General features: G+C 44.3%; 1 protein-coding gene across 1 annotated transcript; it reads right to left on the bottom strand.

The window, feature by feature from the left end:
- Positions 1-2,164: 2,164 nt before the first annotated feature.
- Positions 2,165-2,487, bottom strand: LOC108133667 (nucleoside diphosphate kinase-like). Its single transcript, XM_043210594.2, has one exon. The coding sequence runs from the start codon at positions 2,453-2,455 to the stop codon at positions 2,165-2,167; it is 291 nt and encodes a 96-aa protein (XP_043066529.2). The 5' UTR covers positions 2,456-2,487.
- Positions 2,488-19,183: the final 16,696 nt, after the last annotated feature.

The following is a 19,183-nucleotide window of genomic DNA, read 5'->3' as shown; positions in this document are numbered from 1 at the left end:
AATGTTTCAGCTCGGTCTTCGTCGCTGCGAGATTAGCATCCCAAAGAGTTTCTTACCGGGGTGGTCGTTTCAATTGGGGCGCTAAGATTTGGGTGGGCCCTCCACAGGGGGTACTTTGTGCTTGCTGGCGAGAGATCCTGGATGTACCTCAGCTGTGCATTTTCTTCGTGTTGGGGAAGAGCCTGGTCGAGTGATCGGGTTTATTCCTTTTTGTTTTGAAAGCGTTGTTTTGAAGCTGGTGATCTGTTGCTTTGCACATCACGACGCGTGCGCCTCTTTTCTCGCACGAGCTGTTCGATTTGCTGATTAGATTTGAAGTGTTTGTTTCGGTCTACATCTTTCCTATGAGGAAGAGAGATTTTAGATGCCGCAACGAGTACTCCAGGACACTCGTATTAACATTCTAAATAAAGATAAAAAGCCACAACCCCTCTTCAAGGTCGAGCTCGAGCCAGAAAGCAGGTCGCTGAAGAAGAACGAAGTCCACCCAATCTACAACCTGCAATATCTTTTGCATCGGAAAATCACTGTTGAAGAGCCACATAAACGCAACGGTCCAGTGCAATGCACTAACTGTCAAGAGTATGGACACACAAGGTCTTACTGCACACTTCGGGCTGTCTGTGTAGTCTGCGGGGACGCCCACAAGTCCGCTTGCTGCACTACAAACAAGGACAGAACCGTGAAGAAATGTGGAAACTGCGGAGGCAGCCATACAGCAAAGTTAGAGAGTCGCATGCGTCAAGCGACCGCAACGCGCAACCAAAATCCACAGAATGCGTACATCGCGTCAAAAACTGCGCCAGACGTCTTCTTCGCCAAAGCTGCGAGATCCTCATTCGGTCCACTAAACACCACCAACGGCTTCTCCTACGCCGATGCTCTACGATCTGGAAGGGAAATCCCAATTCAGCCTAACTCTCAAAGCGCTCAACAGGCCCCAGAACAGCCACACAGCAAAACGGAAACTATGATGCTTACCCTCCAACAAAGTATGATGGAGCTTATGTCATTCATGAAAACGACCATGCAAACGCTTGTTCAAAACCAGAACATGGTGATACAGCTGCTCGTAGCACAACAGTCTAAATAATCTATGCAGGCGCTACGAATATCAATGTGGAACGCCAATGGTGTCTCACGGCATAAACTAGAATTATCACAATTCTTAACCGAAAACCATATTGACGTTATGCTACTGGTGGAAACGCATCTTACAAGCAAATACAACTTTCATATAAGAGGCTACACAATCTACCGCACAGATCATCCAGATGGGAAAGCCCACGGCGGCACTGGAGTTCTAATCAGAGAACGCATTAAACACCATTTTCACAAAAGGTTTGCAACAAACTTCTTGCAGGCCACATCGATACAAATTCAATCAAGCAACGGAATCCTTTCAATCGCTGCCGTTTACTGCCCTCCTCGTTTCGCAATCTCGGAAGGACAATTTATGGACTTCTACAATTCACTTGGGGATCGATTTATAGCCGCAGGAGACTACAACGCCAAACATACGAACTGGGGATCACGTCTAGTGACTCCCAAAGGAAGACAATTGTACAATGCAATTATAAATGAAGGTGCCGCTGGCTGAGGCTGGGTTTGGCTGGAAAACACTTTGGAGATGTGTGGCGAATGTTTCAGCTCGGTCTTCGTCGCTGCGAGATTAGCATCCCAAAGAGTTTCTTACCGGGGTGGTCGTTTCAATTGGGGCGCTAAGATTTGGGTGGGCCCTCCACAGGGGGTACTTTGTGCTTGCTGGCGAGAGATCCTGGATGTACCTCAGCTGTGCATTTTCTTCGTGTTGGGGAAGAGCCTGGTCGAGTGATCGGGTTTATTCCTTTTTGTTTTGAAAGCGTTGTTTTGAAGCTGGTGATCTGTTGCTTTGCACATCACGACGCGTGCGCCTCTTTTCTCGCACGAGCTGTTCGATTTGCTGATTAGATTTGAAGTGTTTGTTTCGGTCTACATCTTTCCTATGAGGAAGAGAGATTTTAGATGCCGCAACGAGTACTCCAGGACACTCGTATTAACATTCTAAATAAAGATAAAAAGCCACAACCCCTCTTCAAGGTCGAGCTCGAGCCAGAAAGCAGGTCGCTGAAGAAGAACGAAGTCCACCCAATCTACAACCTGCAATATCTTTTGCATCGGAAAATCACTGTTGAAGAGCCACATAAACGCAACGGCCGGTCTTGACCACATTCAGACCCTCCCAAACCATGGGGACCACTGGTCCAGAGTTCATGTAGTTGACCAATCCCGGGAAGAAGGGGCGGCTGGACAGATCAGCATAGTGCTTCTCCAGCAGCTCCTTGTCGGCCCAGGTGAACTTCAGGGCGACCAGCTTGAAGCCCTTCTGTTCGAAGCGCTCGATGATCTTGCCGACGAGTCCACGCTGGACGCCGTCAGGCTTGACCATGATAAAAGTACGCTCCTTGTTGACCATCGCTACGGAAATAATTGAGAAGAGCCAAGAATTGAAAGGAGGGTGCAATATTCCAGCACAAGACGAAGATTTAATTTGTCCTATCTCAACTTTCAATTTTTTGCACAAATACCTGCAGTTCTGCCATGGGATCCTTTAATCCCGCAGTCAATGCAGGTGCACGGCATGGAGGTAGATGGTTTTCCTGGTGGTGATGATCCTGGATTGCGGCTTGAGGTTTCACGACGCGGTGAATTTTGTTCTTTATTCTGCACTTCACGGACGCGTCGCGAGCAGCTCTTTGAATTTTTGTTTGTGTATAATAACACAGTGTCACTGTCACTTTTATGTTTATGTTTATTTTTTAAATATTTGGCATTATAGTCCACCCGGGGGTGCCAAAATGTTTACTGAGATTGTTTTATCTCACACTTTTAAAATAACAAAAAAAAAGGGTGGCTGCTGAATATTTCAAAAATGGGCTAAAAACGAGAACGAAAGAAATGGTCTTGCCTCTTCAACGTTATAATTTGGACTATATTTTTATCTAATCTAAAGCCTAACTTATCTATTGCGGCGAAGCGGGGCGAATTTGCACCAGAGCGAATATGAGCTTTCGCTTCCGCTCCGCCCTAAGCTATCTTAGAGTAAATTTAGAGACTAACAACTACAAAATATAATTCAACTATAAACTAAAGTTCGAATTTTAGACAACTTCAATATAATAGCAAAGCAATTAACAAGGTGTATCAAATCTTATATTTTTAACTTAACTAACAGTCTTATTGAATGATACGGAGTTAGACGGCCCAAATCGATTGCTGGGTTGGGAGGTCGTTGCGTCTAAGGCGGGATACGCTAGAAACCCGAGTCAATCCCCGACCGAGAAAATTTGGGTGCGAAGACCGTTTTTCTTTGTATGACTTTTTTTTGCTTCTGGATTTCGTCTTTCACTGCGAGGATGCGCAGATCCCGGTGGATGTTTTCGTTGCGAACATACCAAGGTGCGCCTGTGATAGTTCTCAAGATTTTTGATTGTGAGCGCTGTATGATGTCTATGTTGCTGATGCTCGCGTTCCCCCACAGCTGGGAGCTATACGTCCAGATTGGCTTTAGGACTGAATCGTACAGGGAAAATAGCCAAGATTAATGATTTCATTAAATAGTTTGCAGACGACCTCTATAGCGCATTTTGGAAGTTCGATCAGCATCTTTGGGAGAGCCTTTTTTTGTTTTAAGCCCTCTTATGACTTTTTCGATTTCGTTCGGCTGGAATGAAGGTGCCGCTGGCTGAGGAGAGGACTCTGGCTGAATTACTGGCTTGAGGAATAAATTTGAGGCTGGGTTTGGCTGGAAAACACTTTGGAGATGTGTGGCGAATGTTTCAGCTCGGTCTTCGTCGCTGCGAGATTAGCATCCCAAAGAGTTTCTTACCGGGGTGGTCGTTTCAATTGGGGCGCTAAGATTTGGGTGGGCCCTCCACAGGGGGTACTTTGTGCTTGCTGGCGAGAGATCCTGGATGTACCTCAGCTGTGCATTTTCTTCGTGTTGGGGAAGAGCCTGGTCGAGTGATCGGGTTTATTCCTTTTTGTTTTGAAAGCGTTGTTTTGAAGCTGGTGATCTGTTGCTTTGCACATCACGACGCGTGCGCCTCTTTTCTCGCACGAGCTGTTCGATTTGCTGATTAGATTTGAAGTGTTTGTTTGTTTCGGTCTACATCTTTCCTATGAGGAAGAGAGATTTTAGATGCCGCAACGAGTACTCCAGGACACTCGTATTAACATTCTAAATAAAGATAAAAAGCCACAACCCCTCTTCAAGGTCGAGCTCGAGCCAGAAAGCAGGTCGCTGAAGAAGAACGAAGTCCACCCAATCTATAACCTGCAATATCTTTTGCATCGGAAAATCACTGTTGAAGAGCCACATAAACGCAACGGTCCAGTGCAATGCACTAACTGTCAAGAGTATGGACACACAAGGTCTTACTGCACACTTCGGGCTGTCTGTGTAGTCTGCGGGGACGCCCACAAGTCCGCTTACTGCACTACAAACAAGGACAGAACCGTGAAGAAATGTGGAAACTGCGGAGGCAGCCATACAGCAAACTACAGAGGATGTATGGTGTATAAGGAGTTAGAGAGTCGCATGCGTCAAGCGACCGCAACGCGCAACCAAAATCCACAGAATGCGTACATCGCGTCAAAAACTGCGCCAGACGTCTTCTTCGCCAAAGCTGCGAGATCCTGATTCGGTCCACTAAACACCACCAACGGCTTCTCCTACGCCGATGCTCTACGATCTGGAAGGGAAATCCCAATTCAGCCTAACTCTCAAAGCGCTCAACAGGCCCCAGAACAGCCACACAGCAAAACGGAAACTATGATGCTTACCCTCCAGCAAAGTATGATGGAGCTTATGTCATTCATGAAAACGACCATGCAAACGCTTGTTCAAAACCAGAACATGGTGATACAGCTGCTCGTAGCACAACAGTCTCAATAATCTATGCAGGCGCTACGAATATCAATGTGGAACGCCAATGGTGTCTCACGGCATAAACTAGAATTATCACAATTCTTAACCGAAAACCATATTGACGTTATGCTACTGGTGGAAACGCATCTTACAAGCAAATACAACTTTCATATAAGAGGCTACACAATCTACCGCACAGATCATCCAGATGGGAAAGCCCACGGCGGCACTGGAGTTCTAATCAGAGAACGCATTAAACACCATTTTCACAAAAGGTTTGCAACAAACTTCTTGCAGGCCACATCGATACAAATTCAATCAAGCAACGGAATCCTTTCAATCGCTGCCGTTTACTGCCCTCCTCGTTTCGCAATCTCGGAAGGACAATTTATGGACTTCTACAATTCACTTGGGGATCGATTTATAGCCGCAGGAGACTACAACGCCAAACATACGAACTGGGGATCACGTCTAGTGACTCCCAAAGGAAGACAATTGTACAATGCAATTATAAATGAAGGTGCCGCTGGCTGAGGCTGGGTTTGGCTGGAAAACACTTTGGAGATGTGTGGCGAATGTTTCAGCTCGGTCTTCGTCGCTGCGAGATTAGCATCCCAAAGAGTTTCTTACCGGGGTGGTCGTTTCAATTGGGGCGCTAAGATTTGGGTGGGCCCTCCACAGGGGGTACTTTGTGCTTGCTGGCGAGAGATCCTGGATGTACCTCAGCTGTGCATTTTCTTCGTGTTGGGGAAGAGCCTGGTCGAGTGATCGGGTTTATTCCTTTTTGTTTTGAAAGCGTTGTTTTGAAGCTGGTGATCTGTTGCTTTGCACATCACGACGCGTGCGCCTCTTTTCTCGCACGAGCTGTTCGATTTGCTGATTAGATTTGAAGTGTTTGTTTCGGTCTACATCTTTCCTATGAGGAAGAGAGATTTTAGATGCCGCAACGAGTACTCCAGGACACTCGTATTAACATTCTAAATAAAGATAAAAAGCCACAACCCCTCTTCAAGGTCGAGCTCGAGCCAGAAAGCAGGTCGCTGAAGAAGAACGAAGTCCACCCAATCTACAACCTGCAATATCTTTTGCATCGGAAAATCACTGTTGAAGAGCCACATAAACGCAACGGTCCAGTGCAATGCACTAACTGTCAAGAGTATGGACACACAAGGTCTTACTGCACAAGTCCGCTTGCTGCACTACAAACAAGGACAGAACCGTGAAGAAATGTGGAAACTGCGGAGGCAGCCATACGGCAAACTATAGAGGATGTATGGTGTATAAGGAGTTAAAGAGTCGCATGCGTCAAGCGACCGCAACGCGCAACCAAAAACCACAGAATGCGTACATCGCGTCAAAAACTGCGCCAGACGTCTTCTTCGCCAAAGCTGCGAGATCCTCATTCGGTCCACTAAACACCACCAACGGCTTCTCCTACGCCGATGCTCTACGATCTGGAAGGAAATCCCAAGTCTGGCTTTCGTCTCTCACTGCGAGCATGCGCAGCTCCCGGTGGATGTTTTCGTTGCGAACATACCAAGGTGCGCCTGTGATCGTTCTCAAGATTTTTGATTGTGAGCGCTGTATGCTGTCTATGTTGCTGATGCTCGCGTTCCCCACAGCTGGGAGCTATACGTCCAGATTGGCTTTAGGACTGAATCGTACAGGGAAAATAGCCAAGATTAATGATTTCATTAAATAGTTTGCAGACGTCCTCTGTGGCGCATTTTGGAAGTGCGATCAGCATGTTTGGGAGAGCCTTTTTTGTTTTAAGCCCTCTTATGACTTTTTCGATTTCGTTCGGCCGGAATGAAGGTGCCGCTGGCTGAGGAGAGGACTCTGGCTGAATTACTGGCTTGAGGAATAAATTTGAGGCTGGGTTTGGCTGGAAAACACTTTGGAGATGTGTGGCGAATGTTTCAGCTCGGTCTTCGTCGCTGCGAGATTAGCATCCCAAAGAGTTTCTTACCGGGGTGGTCGTTTCAATTGGGGCGCTAAGATTTGGGTGGGCCCTCCACAGGGGGTACTTTGTGCTTGCTGGCGAGAGATCCTGGATGTACCTCAGCTGTGCATTTTCTTCGTGTTGGGGAAGAGCCTGGTCGAGTGATCGGGTTTATTCCTTTTGTTTTGAAAGCGTTGTTTTGAAGCTGGTGATCTGTTGCTTTGCACATCAGGACGCGTGCGCCTCTTTTCTCGCACGAGCTGTTCGATTTGCTGATTAGATTTGAAGTGTTTGTTTCGGTCTACATCTTTCCTATGAGGAAGAGAGATTTTAGATGCCGCAACGAGTACTCCAGGACACTCGTATTAACATTCTAAATAAAGATAAAAAGCCACAACCCCTCTTCAAGGTCGAGCTCGAGCCAGAAAGCAGGTCGCTGAAGAAGAACGAAGTCCACCCAATCTACAACCTGCAATATCTTTTGCATCGGAAAATCACTGTTGAAGAGCCACATAAACGCAACGGTCCAGTGCAATGCACTAACTGTCAAGAGTATGGACACACAAGGTCTTACTGCACACTTCGGGCTGTCTGTGTAGTCTGCGGGGACGCCCACAAGTCCGCTTGCTGCACTACAAACAAGGACAGAACCGTGAAGAAATGTGGAAACTGCGGAGGCAGCCATACAGCAAAGTTAGAGAGTCGCATGCGTCAAGCGACCGCAACGCGCAACCAAAATCCACAGAATGCGTACATCGCGTCAAAAACTGCGCCAGACGTCTTCTTCGCCAAAGCTGCGAGATCCTCATTCGGTCCACTAAACACCACCAACGGCTTCTCCTACGCCGATGCTCTACGATCTGGAAGGGAAATCCCAATTCAGCCTAACTCTCAAAGCGCTCAACAGGCCCCAGAACAGCCACACAGCAAAACGGAAACTATGATGCTTACCCTCCAACAAAGTATGATGGAGCTTATGTCATTCATGAAAACGACCATGCAAACGCTTGTTCAAAACCAGAACATGGTGATACAGCTGCTCGTAGCACAACAGTCTAAATAATCTATGCAAGCGCTACGAATATCAATGTGGAACGCCAATGGTGTCTCACGGCATAAACTAGAATTATCACAATTCTTAACCGAAAACCATATTGACGTTATGCTAATGGTGGAAACGCATCTTACAAGCAAATACAACTTTCATATAAGAGGCTACACAATCTACCGCACAGATCATCCAGATGGGAAAGCCCACGGCGGAACTGGAGTTCTAATCAGAGAACGCATTAAACACCATTTTCACAAAAGGTTTGCAACAAACTTCTTGCAGGCCACATCGATACAAATTCAATCAAGCAACGGAATCCTTTCAATCGCTGCCGTTTACTGCCCTCCTCGTTTCGCAATCTCGGAAGGACAATTTATGGACTTCTACAATTCACTTGGGGATCGATTTATAGCCGCAGGAGACTACAACGCCAAACATACGAACTGGGGATCACGTCTAGTGACTCCCAAAGGAAGACAATTGTACAATGCAATTATAAATGTGAAAAATAAACTGGACTACTTTTCCCCTGGAAGTCCCACATACTGGCCAACAGACTCACGAAAGCTCCCAGACCTTATTGATTTTGCAGTGACAAAAAACATACCTCGCAATCTAATAAGTGCCAAAGCAGTCTCGGACTTATCATCAGACCACTCGCCTGTGCTTCTAACGCTTCTTCAAAGCCCAGAAATAACCGAACACCCCTTCAGCCTGACGTCGCCAAAAACGAACTGGCTAAAATACAAAAAGTACGTGAGTGCCCACATAGAACTCGCTCCCGGAATTTAACATGGAATCGGACATCGACTACACTACGAGCGCCCTGGAAGAAGTACTCGTTGCGGCAGCTAAAATCTCTACTCCTCATAGGAAAGATGTAGACCGAAACAAACACTTCAAATCTAATCAGTAAATCGAACAGCTCGTGCGAGAAAAGAGGCGCACGCGTCGTGATTGGCAAAACAGCAGATCACCAGCTTCAAAACAACGCCTTAAGGAAGCAACCCGATCACTCGACCAGGCTCTTCACCAACAGGAAGAAAATGCACAGCTGAGGTACATCCAGGATCTCTCGCCAACAAGCACAAAGTACCCCCTGTGGAGGGCCCACCCAAATCTTAGCGCCCCAATTGAAACGTCCACTCCGATAAGAAACTCTTCGGGATGCTGGGCTCGCAGCGACGAAGACCGAGCTGAAACATTCGCCACACATCTCCAAAGTGTATTCCAGCCAAACCCAGCCTCAAATTCATTCCTCCTGCCAGTAATTCAGCCAGAGTCCTCTCCTCAGCCAGCGGCACCTCCATTCCGGCCGAACGAAATCGAAAAAGTCATAAGAGGGCTAAAACCAAAAAAGGCTCCCGGTGGTGACCTATTGACCCCAAAGATGCTGATCGAACTTCCAAAATGCGCTATAGGGGTCGTCTGCAAACTATTTAATGGAATCATTAATCTTGGCTATTTCCCAAAAAAGTGGAAGAAATCCATCATTATAATGATACCGAAGCCTGGAAAAGACCACACAATTCCGTCATCATACAGATTAATAAGCCTTCTATCTTGTTTGTCTAAATTGTTTGAAAAATGCTTGTTAACTCGCATAATACCACATCTGGAAGCTTGCAATATCATCCCGGCACACCAATTTGGCTTTCGAAGAAACCATGGAACCATCGAACAAGTGAACAGATTAACATCCGAAATACGCTCAGCCTTTGAACAGCGAGAATACTGCAGCGCTATTTTCCTCGACGTATCTCAAGCTTTCGACCGAGTTTGGCTCATCGGACTCATGCACAAAATTAAAACGTATTTGCCAACATACACCCACAAACTACTGGAATCATACCTCTACAATAGGGTATTCTCAGTGAGATGCAACGCAGCTACTTCGGGCGACTACACCATCGAAGCTGGAGTTCCGCAAGGAAGCGCACCCGGCCCGTGTCTATATGTTTTGTATACTGCGGATATTCCTACGAGCGCACAACTAACAACCTCAACGTTCGCCGACGATACCGCTATCCTTAGTCGCTCCAGATGCCCAACGCAGGCAACAACCCAACTGGCTAATCATCTCACAATAGTGGAAAGGTAGCTGTCCGACTGGCGCATTAAAATAAACGAACAAAAGTGTAAATCTATAACGTTTACTCTTAATAGACAAACATGCCCTCCGCTTTTACTAAACGGTATGCAGATCCATCAAGCTAACGACGTAACGTACCTTGGCGTTCACCTTGATAGACGACTTACCTGGCGCAAGCACATCGAATGCAAAAAGATGCACCTAAAACTGAAAGCCAGCAGCCTCCACTGGATCATAAACTCACGATCACCACTGTGCCTGGACTACAAGTTACTACTACTGTACTACTGTACTGTTACTACTGTTACTACTGTTACTACTGTAAGTTACTACTGAACTGTCTTGGCACCCAAATTTTCTCGCTCGGGGATTAACTCGGGTTTCTAGCGTATCCCGCCTTTGACGCAACGACCTACCAACCCAGCAATCGATTTTTAGGGCCGTCTAACTCCGTATCAGTCAATATGACAGTTAAGTTAAAAATATAAGATTTGATACACCTCTTGTTAGTCTCGCAAAGAGAAGATTCATAAAATAAAAGCAACGTTAAAATAAAAAAAAAAAAAAAAAGAGAATGTAAATAACATTCTTGGCGAAGCCCTTTTCTTTAAGGGCGGTTTTTATTTCCGCGGCGGTATCATCAAGTTCTATTCCCTTTGCTACCACTTGTAGGCCCTTGCTGCTTTTCAGCTGATACGTGTAATAGTTTTTCTGTACAGTGTCCAGATTTTTCTCCCTAATATACATTGGAGGGGGCTTGGGTTTTTTTGCAATCTGTTAGAAGTGGATCTGTCTGGTTCTTTATCGATCTTCAGGACACGGTTAATTTTTGTTTTATCGCCTGCCGGATTACTCTGCGGGCTAAGCTTGCGCTTGATTTGGATGTAGCGATCCATTTCAGTTTGTGTGGTCGTGGCCGCTTTGGCACTTTCCGAAGTTGTTGTTTTTGTACCGGGTGATGTGATGTGGATATGTATGTATGTTGTTTATCAATTTTACATACAGGCAGTTTATTAATTATTTTAACAAAACTATTCAATTCAAGCTCTTCTAATTTCAAGTACGTATGCGCCAAGAATTATAAGGAGGGTGCAATATTCCAGCACAAGACATAGATTTAATTCGTCTTTTCTCAACTTTCAATTTTTTTGCACAAATACTTGCGGTTCTGCCTTGCGATCGTTTAATCCCGCTGCCACTTTCCTTGTGCAATCAATGCAGGTACACGGCAGGTAGGAGGTAGCTGCTGTGATCCTGGATGATTCCTGCGGTGATGATCCTTGGATTGCGGCTTGAGGCAGTTTCACGACGCGGTGAATTTTTTTTTTATTTAAATTTTACTTTACGGACGCGTTGCGAGTAGCTCTTTGAATTTTTGTATTTTTGGTGTTTGTTGTGTGTAATAACACAGTGTCACTGTCACTTTATGGTCAATTTAAAACCAACTTTATTTTCAAATATTTAGTACTAGAGTTCACCCAGGGGAGCCAAAATGTTTAATGAGATTAGTGTAAATTGATTTGAATTTATTGAAGTCGAAAATTTGTATTTTATTGAAGTCGAAAATTTTGAATTATAGTTATAGCTGAATTGTATTTGTTAGTTGTTAGTCTGTAAATTTAATCGTAGATAGCTTAGGGCGGAGCGGGAGCGAAAGCTTATATTCGCTCTTGTGCGAATTCGCCCCGCTTCGCCGCAATAGATAAGTTAGGCTTAAGATTAGAGAAAAATATAATCGAATTTATAACGTCGAAGAGGCAAGACCATTTCTTTCGTTTTCGTTTTCGCCCATTTTTTTAAATATTAAGCAGCCACCTTTCTTTTTTATTTTTTGGTTATTTGAAGTGTGAGATAAACTAATCTCGTTAAACATTTTGGCGCCCCCGGGTGGACAATAGTGCAAAATATTTAATAAATAAACAAAATCAAACAAAGTGACAGTGACACTGTGTAATTACACACAAAAACAAAAAAAAAAAATACCTACAATTTAAAGAGCTCGTAATCGAACTACCAAACTGAGCGGACGTGCTTTGTCCGAGCTCCGGGAAAACTTCACTTCGCTTATATTTTCGCCAATATAAGCGAAAAGACACTGAAATACAATTTATTAAAAGCGACAGACAAGCTTTTTTTTTTTATAACAGTTGTAATGTGCTAAACCAAAACTAGTGCATTGTTGAAAAAAAAAAAATACGTACCACGCAATGAGCTCATTGAGCAACGACCAAAAGAACGAGCGTAGAAGTTCAGTGAACCAAAGAAACGGCTTCTACTCTTACTTTTTAACCCGCGATACCGAAGTGGAAAAATTGGCGCTTAAAAGCAACCCGGCTTTACTGACCGCTGAAACCCAAAGGGCACGGTCTTGCTCACCCGCTCTGCTCACTCCGACTCCCGCGTCATGGAGTTCGCAGTGTAAAACCCCCCCTCCAATATCGGAAACAAATTTCGCACCAACAACAAGCAGCGCTACAACTTCTGCAACAACAGCGAAAACCCCTGCAACTCAAAGTACCACGACGTCAACGACTACAGCGAGTACAAAAACAACAACCTCGGAAAGTGCCAAAGCGGTAACGGCCACACAGACTGGAATGGATCGCTACATCCGAATTAAGCGCAAGCTTAGCCCGCAGAGTAACCCGGCAGGCAACAAAACAAAAATTAACCGTGTCCTGAATAACGATAATGAACCAGACAGATCCACTACTAACAGATTTGCCCTACTGGCGGAGGCTGAGGAAAACCAACCAGCCCAAGACACCGCAAAAAAACCCAAGCCCCCTCCAATCTATATTAGGGAAAAAAGCTCGAGTGCCCTGGTCAACAAAATTGCGTCGTTGATCGGGAACGGTGAAAACTTTCATGTTGTTCCGCTTATCAAAGGGAACATCCATGAAACAAAGGTGCAAACCAAGACTGAAGAGCACTTCCGAATAGTGTCAAAATATCTGGACACTGTACAGAAAAACTATTACACGTACCAGCTGAAAAGCAGTAAGGGCCTACAAGTGGTAGTAAAGGGAATAGAACCTGATGTTACCGCCGAGGAAATAAAAACCGCCCTTAAAGAAAAGGGCTTCGCCGCCAAGAATGTTATTAACATTCTAAATAAAGATAAAAAGCCACAACCCCTCTTCAAGGTCGAGCTCGAGCCTGAAAGCAGGTCGCTGAAGAAGAACGAAGTCCACCCAATCTACAACCTGCAATATCTTTTGCATCGGAAAATCACTGTTGAAGAGCCACATAAACGTAACGGTCCAGTGCAATGCACTAATTGTCAAGAGTATGGACACACAAGGTCTTACTGCACACTTCGGGCTGTCTGTGTAGTCTGCGGGGACGCCCACAAGTCCGCTTGCTGCACTACAAACAAGGACAGTACCGTGAAGAAATGTGGAAACTGCGGAGGCAGCCATACGGCAAACTATAGAGGATGTATTGTGTATAAGGAGTTAAAGAGTCGCATGCGTCAAGCGACCGCAACGCGCAACCAAAATCCACAGAATGCGTACGTTTCGTCAAAAACCACGCCAGACGTCTTCTTCGCCAAAGCTGCGAGATCCTCATTCGGTCCACTAAACACCACCAACGGCTTCTCCTATGCCGATGCTCTACGATCTGGAAGGGAAATTCCAATTCAGCCTAACTCTCAAAGCGCTCAACAGGCCCCAGAACAGCCACACAGCAAAACGGAAACTATGATGCTTACCCTCCAACAAAGTATGATGGAGCTTATGTCATTCATGAAAACGACCATGCAAACGCTTGTTCAAAACCAGAACATGGTGATACAGCTGCTCGTAGCACAACAGTCCAAATAATCTATGCAGGCGCTACGAATATCAATGTGGAACGCCAATGGTGTCTCACGGCATAAACTAGAATTGTCACAATTCTTGACCGAAAACCATATTGACGTTATGCTACTGGTGGAAACGCATCTTACAAGCAAATACAACTTTCATATAAGAGGCTACACAATCTACCGCACAGATCATCCAGATGGGAAAGCCCACGGCGGAACTGGAGTTCTAATCAGAGAACGAATTAAACACCATTTTCACAAAAGGTTTGCAACAAACTTCTTGCAGGCCACATCGATACAAATTCAATCAAGCAACGGAATCCTTTCAATCGCTGCCGTTTACTGCCCTCCTCGTTTCGCAATCTCGGAAGGACAATTTATGGACTTCTACAATTCACTTGGGGATCGATTTATAGCCGCAGGAGACTACAACGCCAAACATACGAACTGGGGATCACGTCTAGTGACTCCCAAAGGAAGACAATTGTACAATGCAATTATAAATGTGAAAAATAAACTGGACTACGTTTCCCCTGGAAGTCCCACATACTGGCCAACAGACTCACGAAAGCTCCCAGACCTTATTGATTTTGCAGTGACAAAAAACATACCTCGCAATCTAATAAGTGCCAAAGCAGTCTCGGACTTATCATCAGACCACTCGCCTGTGCTTCTAACGCTTCTTCAAAGCCCAGAAATAACCGAACACCCCTTCAGTCTGACGACGACAAAAACAAACTGGCTAAAATACAAAAAGTACGTGAGTGCCCACATAGAACTCGCCCCGGATTTTAACATGGAATCGGACATCGACTACACTACGAGCGCCCTGGAAGAAGTACTCGTTGCGGCAGCTAAAATCTCTACTCCTCATAGGAAAGAAGTAGACCGAAACAAACACTTCAAATCTAATCAGCAAATCGAACAGCTCGTGCGAGAAAAGAGGCGCACGCGTCGTGATTGGCAAAACAGCAGATCACCAGCTTCAAAACAACGCCTTAAGGAAGCAACCCGATCACTCGACCAGGCTCTTCACCAACAGGAAGAAAATGCACAGCTGAGATACATACAGAATCTCTCGCCAACAAGCACAAAGTACCCCCTGTGGAGGGCCCACCCAAATCATAGTGCCCCAATTGAAACGACCACCCCGATAAGAAACTCTTCGGGATGCTGGGCTCGCAGCAACGAAGACCGAGCTGAAACATTCGCCACACATCTCCAAAGTGTCTTCCAGCCAAACCCAGCCTCAAATTCATTCCTCCTGCCAGTAATTCAGCCAGAGTCCTCCCCTCAGCCAGCCGCACCTCCATTCCGGCCGAACGAAATCGAAAAAGTCATAAGAGGGCTAAAACCAAAAAAGGCTCCCGGTGGTGACCTATTGACCCCAAAGATGCTGATCGAACTTCCAAAATGCGCTATAGAGGTCGTCTGCAAACTATTTAATGGAATCATTAATCTTGGCTATTTCCCAAAAAAGTGGAAGAAATCCATTATTATAATGATACCGAAGCCTGGAAAAGACCACACAATTCCGTCATCATACAGACCAATAAGCCTTCTATCTTGTTTGTCTAAACTGTTTGAAAAATGCTTGTTAACTCGCATAATACCACATTTGGAAGCTTGCAATATCATCCCGGCACACCAATTTGGCTTTCGAAGAAACCATGGAACCATCGAACAAGTGAACAGATTAACATCCGAAATACGCTCAGCCTTCGAACAACGAGAATACTGCAGCGCTATTTTCCTCGACGTATCTCAAGCTTTCGACCGAGTTTGGCTCATCGGACTCATGCACAAAATTAAAACGTATTTGCCAACATACACCCACAAGCTACTGGAATCATACCTCTTCAATAGGGTATTCTCAGTGAGATGCAACGCAGCTACTTCGGGCGACTACACCATCGAAGCTGGAGTTCCACAGGGAAGCGCACTCGGGCCGTGTCTATATGTTTTATATACTGCGGATATTCCTACGAGCGCACAACTAACAACGTCAACGTTCGCCGATGATACCGCTATTCTTAGTCGCTCCAGATGCCCAACGCAGGCAACAACCCAACTGGCTAATCATCTCACAATAGTGGAAAGGTGGCTGTCCGACTGGCGCATTAAAATAAACGAACAAAAGTGTAAACATATAACGTTTACTCTTAATAGACAAACATGCCCTCCGCTTTTACTAAACGGTATGCAGATCCCTCAAGCTAACGACGTAACGTACCTTGGCGTTCACCTTGATAGACGACTTACCTGGCGTAAGCACATCGAATGCAAAAAGATGCATCTAAAACTGAAAGCCAGCAGCCTCCACTGGATCATAAACTCACGATCGCCACTGTGCCTAGACTACAAGTTACTACTGTACAATTCAGTCCTAAAGCCAATCTGGACGTATGGCTCCCAGCTGTGGGGGAACGCGAGCAGCAGCAACATAGACATCATACAGCGCGCACAATCAAAAATCCTGAGAACTATCACAGGGGCACCTTGGTATGTTCGCAACGAGATCCACCGGGATCTGGGCATCCTCGCAGTGAAAGACGAAATCCAGAAGCAAAAAGAGTCATACAAAGAAAAACTGTCTTCGCACCCAAATTTTCTCGCTCGGGGATTGACTCGGGTTTCTAGCGTATCCCGCCTTAGACGCAACGACCTCCCAACCCAGCAATCGATTTTTAGGGCCGTCTAACTCCGTATCAGTCAATATGACTGTTAGTTAAGTTAAAAATATAAGATTTGATACACCTCTTGTTAGTCTCGCAAAGAGAAGATTCAAGAAATAAAAAAGCAACGTTAAAATAAAAAAAAAAAAAAAAAAAATTTAAAGAGCTGCTCGCGACGCGTCCGTGAAGTGGAAAATAAAAACCAAAAATCACCGCGTCGTGAAACCCTCAAGCCTCCAGGATCATCACCGCAGGATCTTCGCCACTCATCGAAACCTATCTACTTCCATGCCGTGCACCTGCATCGACTGCAAAAGGAAAATGGCAGCGGGATTAAAAGATCCCAAGGCAGAACCCCAGGTATTTGTGCGAAAAATTGAAAGTTGAGAAGAGACAAATTAAATCTTCGTCTTGTGCTGAAATATTGCACCCTCCTTTCAATTCTTGGCGCATACGTACTTGAAATTAGTAGAGCTTAAAAATTTGAGTAGTTTAGTTAAATTATTAACAAACTGCCTGTGGCTAAAATTGACAAAAACATAAATACATATCCACATCACTGTCGCCCCCCCCTTTTTTACCCCTCGTTCGTTTTCGCCAAACAAAATAGTTAAATTTAGTGCAGCCAAACATTTATTTATATACAAATATATGTACAAATATAATACATATTTACGTGCATAAATAATTTGGCGTACATACAATTATATGCAGCGGTAAAAATTTTCGTTTTCGCTCCAACCGTTGTCCGCTGCTATATATGTATGTATGTATATGCATTAGTTTGGCGCATTTTATTTTACCGGAATGCCAAGTGACGCGCTACCCTATAATTGTGGGGTATACACCTTTTTCGGTGTCATTGGCAACCAACTATTTTTTTGGATACTCAGTGCATCGACTATCAACATTATTCGACCATCAAATAATTAATTAATTATTTTATCTTTTTCGCCATATTAATTAATTATTTTTCGTTTTCGCTAGATATTAAATTAAATATCTTTTTTTCGTTCGTTTTCGTTTTTTGAATTTAATTTATAAATTAAATAATTAAAATAAAAAAAATTTTTTTTATATTAGTCAAAAATTTTTATTTTTGCTAATTAACAAATAAATTAAAAAATTTTTATTTAAAAATAAAATTAAAAATTTTAAATTTTTTATCGTCGTCTGTTTATTAAAAATAAATAAATAAAATTTAAAATGGAAAGTAATAAACAGAAAGTAAAATCCACGACTCTTGATGAATTAAGAAGAAGATTAAATGTCAGAGTAAAAAGCATTCGCCGGTTAGAGGAACGTTTGAAAGCTGGGTCAGTTCCTTTAGTGAAGACCGAGCTAGAGTGCAGGCTTCAGGTTTTAAATGAGACAATATTTAAGGCAAACGAGTTGCAAGACCAGATCGAGCAATTAGATGAGGAAGATGAATTTGGAGCCGAGTTGGAAGAATTAGAGATAACAACTAAGGCAAGGGTGATGTCTTTATTAAATGCTTTCACGTTAGCTGAAGAGTCCCCACCAGCTACTGCAATTTCTGCAGCCCCAACTCGAGCTCGACTTCCCAGTTTGGCATTGCCAAAATTCAGTGGAAACTATTCGGAGTTTAAAAATTTCATGAGTCTCTTTGAGACATTAGTAGACAAGGATGTGAACATTCCTGTTATCGAGAAATTTAACCATTTAATTTCTTGTCTCTCTGGTGAAGCCTTAGGAACTATCAAAGCATTCCAAGTCACCGTGAGTAATTATGACAAAGCTATTGCTAGTCTAAAAAGAGTTTAAGATAACGAATGTCTCATCTTTGCGAATCAAATAAGCCAATTATTCAGCCTTCCGAAAGTTTCCCAGCTGTCTGCGTCGTCGTTGAGAGGTCTCATCGACACAGTGTCATCGATCTATGGGTCACTATTATCCATAGGAGATGACCCTAAAATTGCAAACTCAATGATCATTCATTTAGTTTTGAGTAGAGTAGATCCAGTGACCAGAGAAAAATGGGAAGAGTCACTGGATTATGAGGAATTGCCGCTGTGGTCCGATTTCGAAAAAATATTAAACCGTAGGTACCAGCACCTGTCCGCTGAAGAGATTGGCAAGCCAAAACAGGAGAAAATTGGGTTCGGGAAGCAGCACAATAGGAGCTTGCTCCGCTTCCAATAAACAAGCATGCAGTTATTGCAACGCACAAGACCATAGTCTTGCCCAGTGTAGTCCGTTCGCTCGCCTTGCTGTAATGCAACGGTTTGAGTTTGTCAAGTCAGCCTCATTATGTTTAAATTGTCTGCGAAAAGGTCACACGGTTGCGAAGTGTAAATCGACTAGATGTCAAATTTGTGCAAGATCGCACCACAAACTTCTGCACCGATTTACTGTGACCGAAAATAACTTGGCGCTACCACCACCAAATGAACATCCTCCTCCAGCGCTACATCTTGATGTCCCTTCTACGTCACATGCTTTGCATGCGTCATCTCTAGAAAGGGTTTTGTTAGCGACGTCGATCGTAAGCGTTAGAACTAAAAATGGCGAGCATATATTGGCCCGAGCACCTCTTGACTCTGGGTCACAAATGAACTTCATTACTTAAGAACTTGCTCAACGCTTACAGATCCGTAGGGAGGAATCGTGTATCAACTTGCTTGGAATTGGTCAAGCTATTTCCCAGGATAAGAAAAAGATACACACTGTGGTGCAGTCAAC

The sequence above is a fragment of the Drosophila bipectinata genome, chromosome 2R (genome assembly GCF_030179905.1).
Source record: "Drosophila bipectinata strain 14024-0381.07 chromosome 2R, DbipHiC1v2, whole genome shotgun sequence".
NCBI lineage: Eukaryota > Metazoa > Arthropoda > Insecta > Diptera > Drosophilidae > Drosophila > Drosophila bipectinata.
This window is presented reverse-complemented; position numbering and strand designations above follow the sequence as displayed.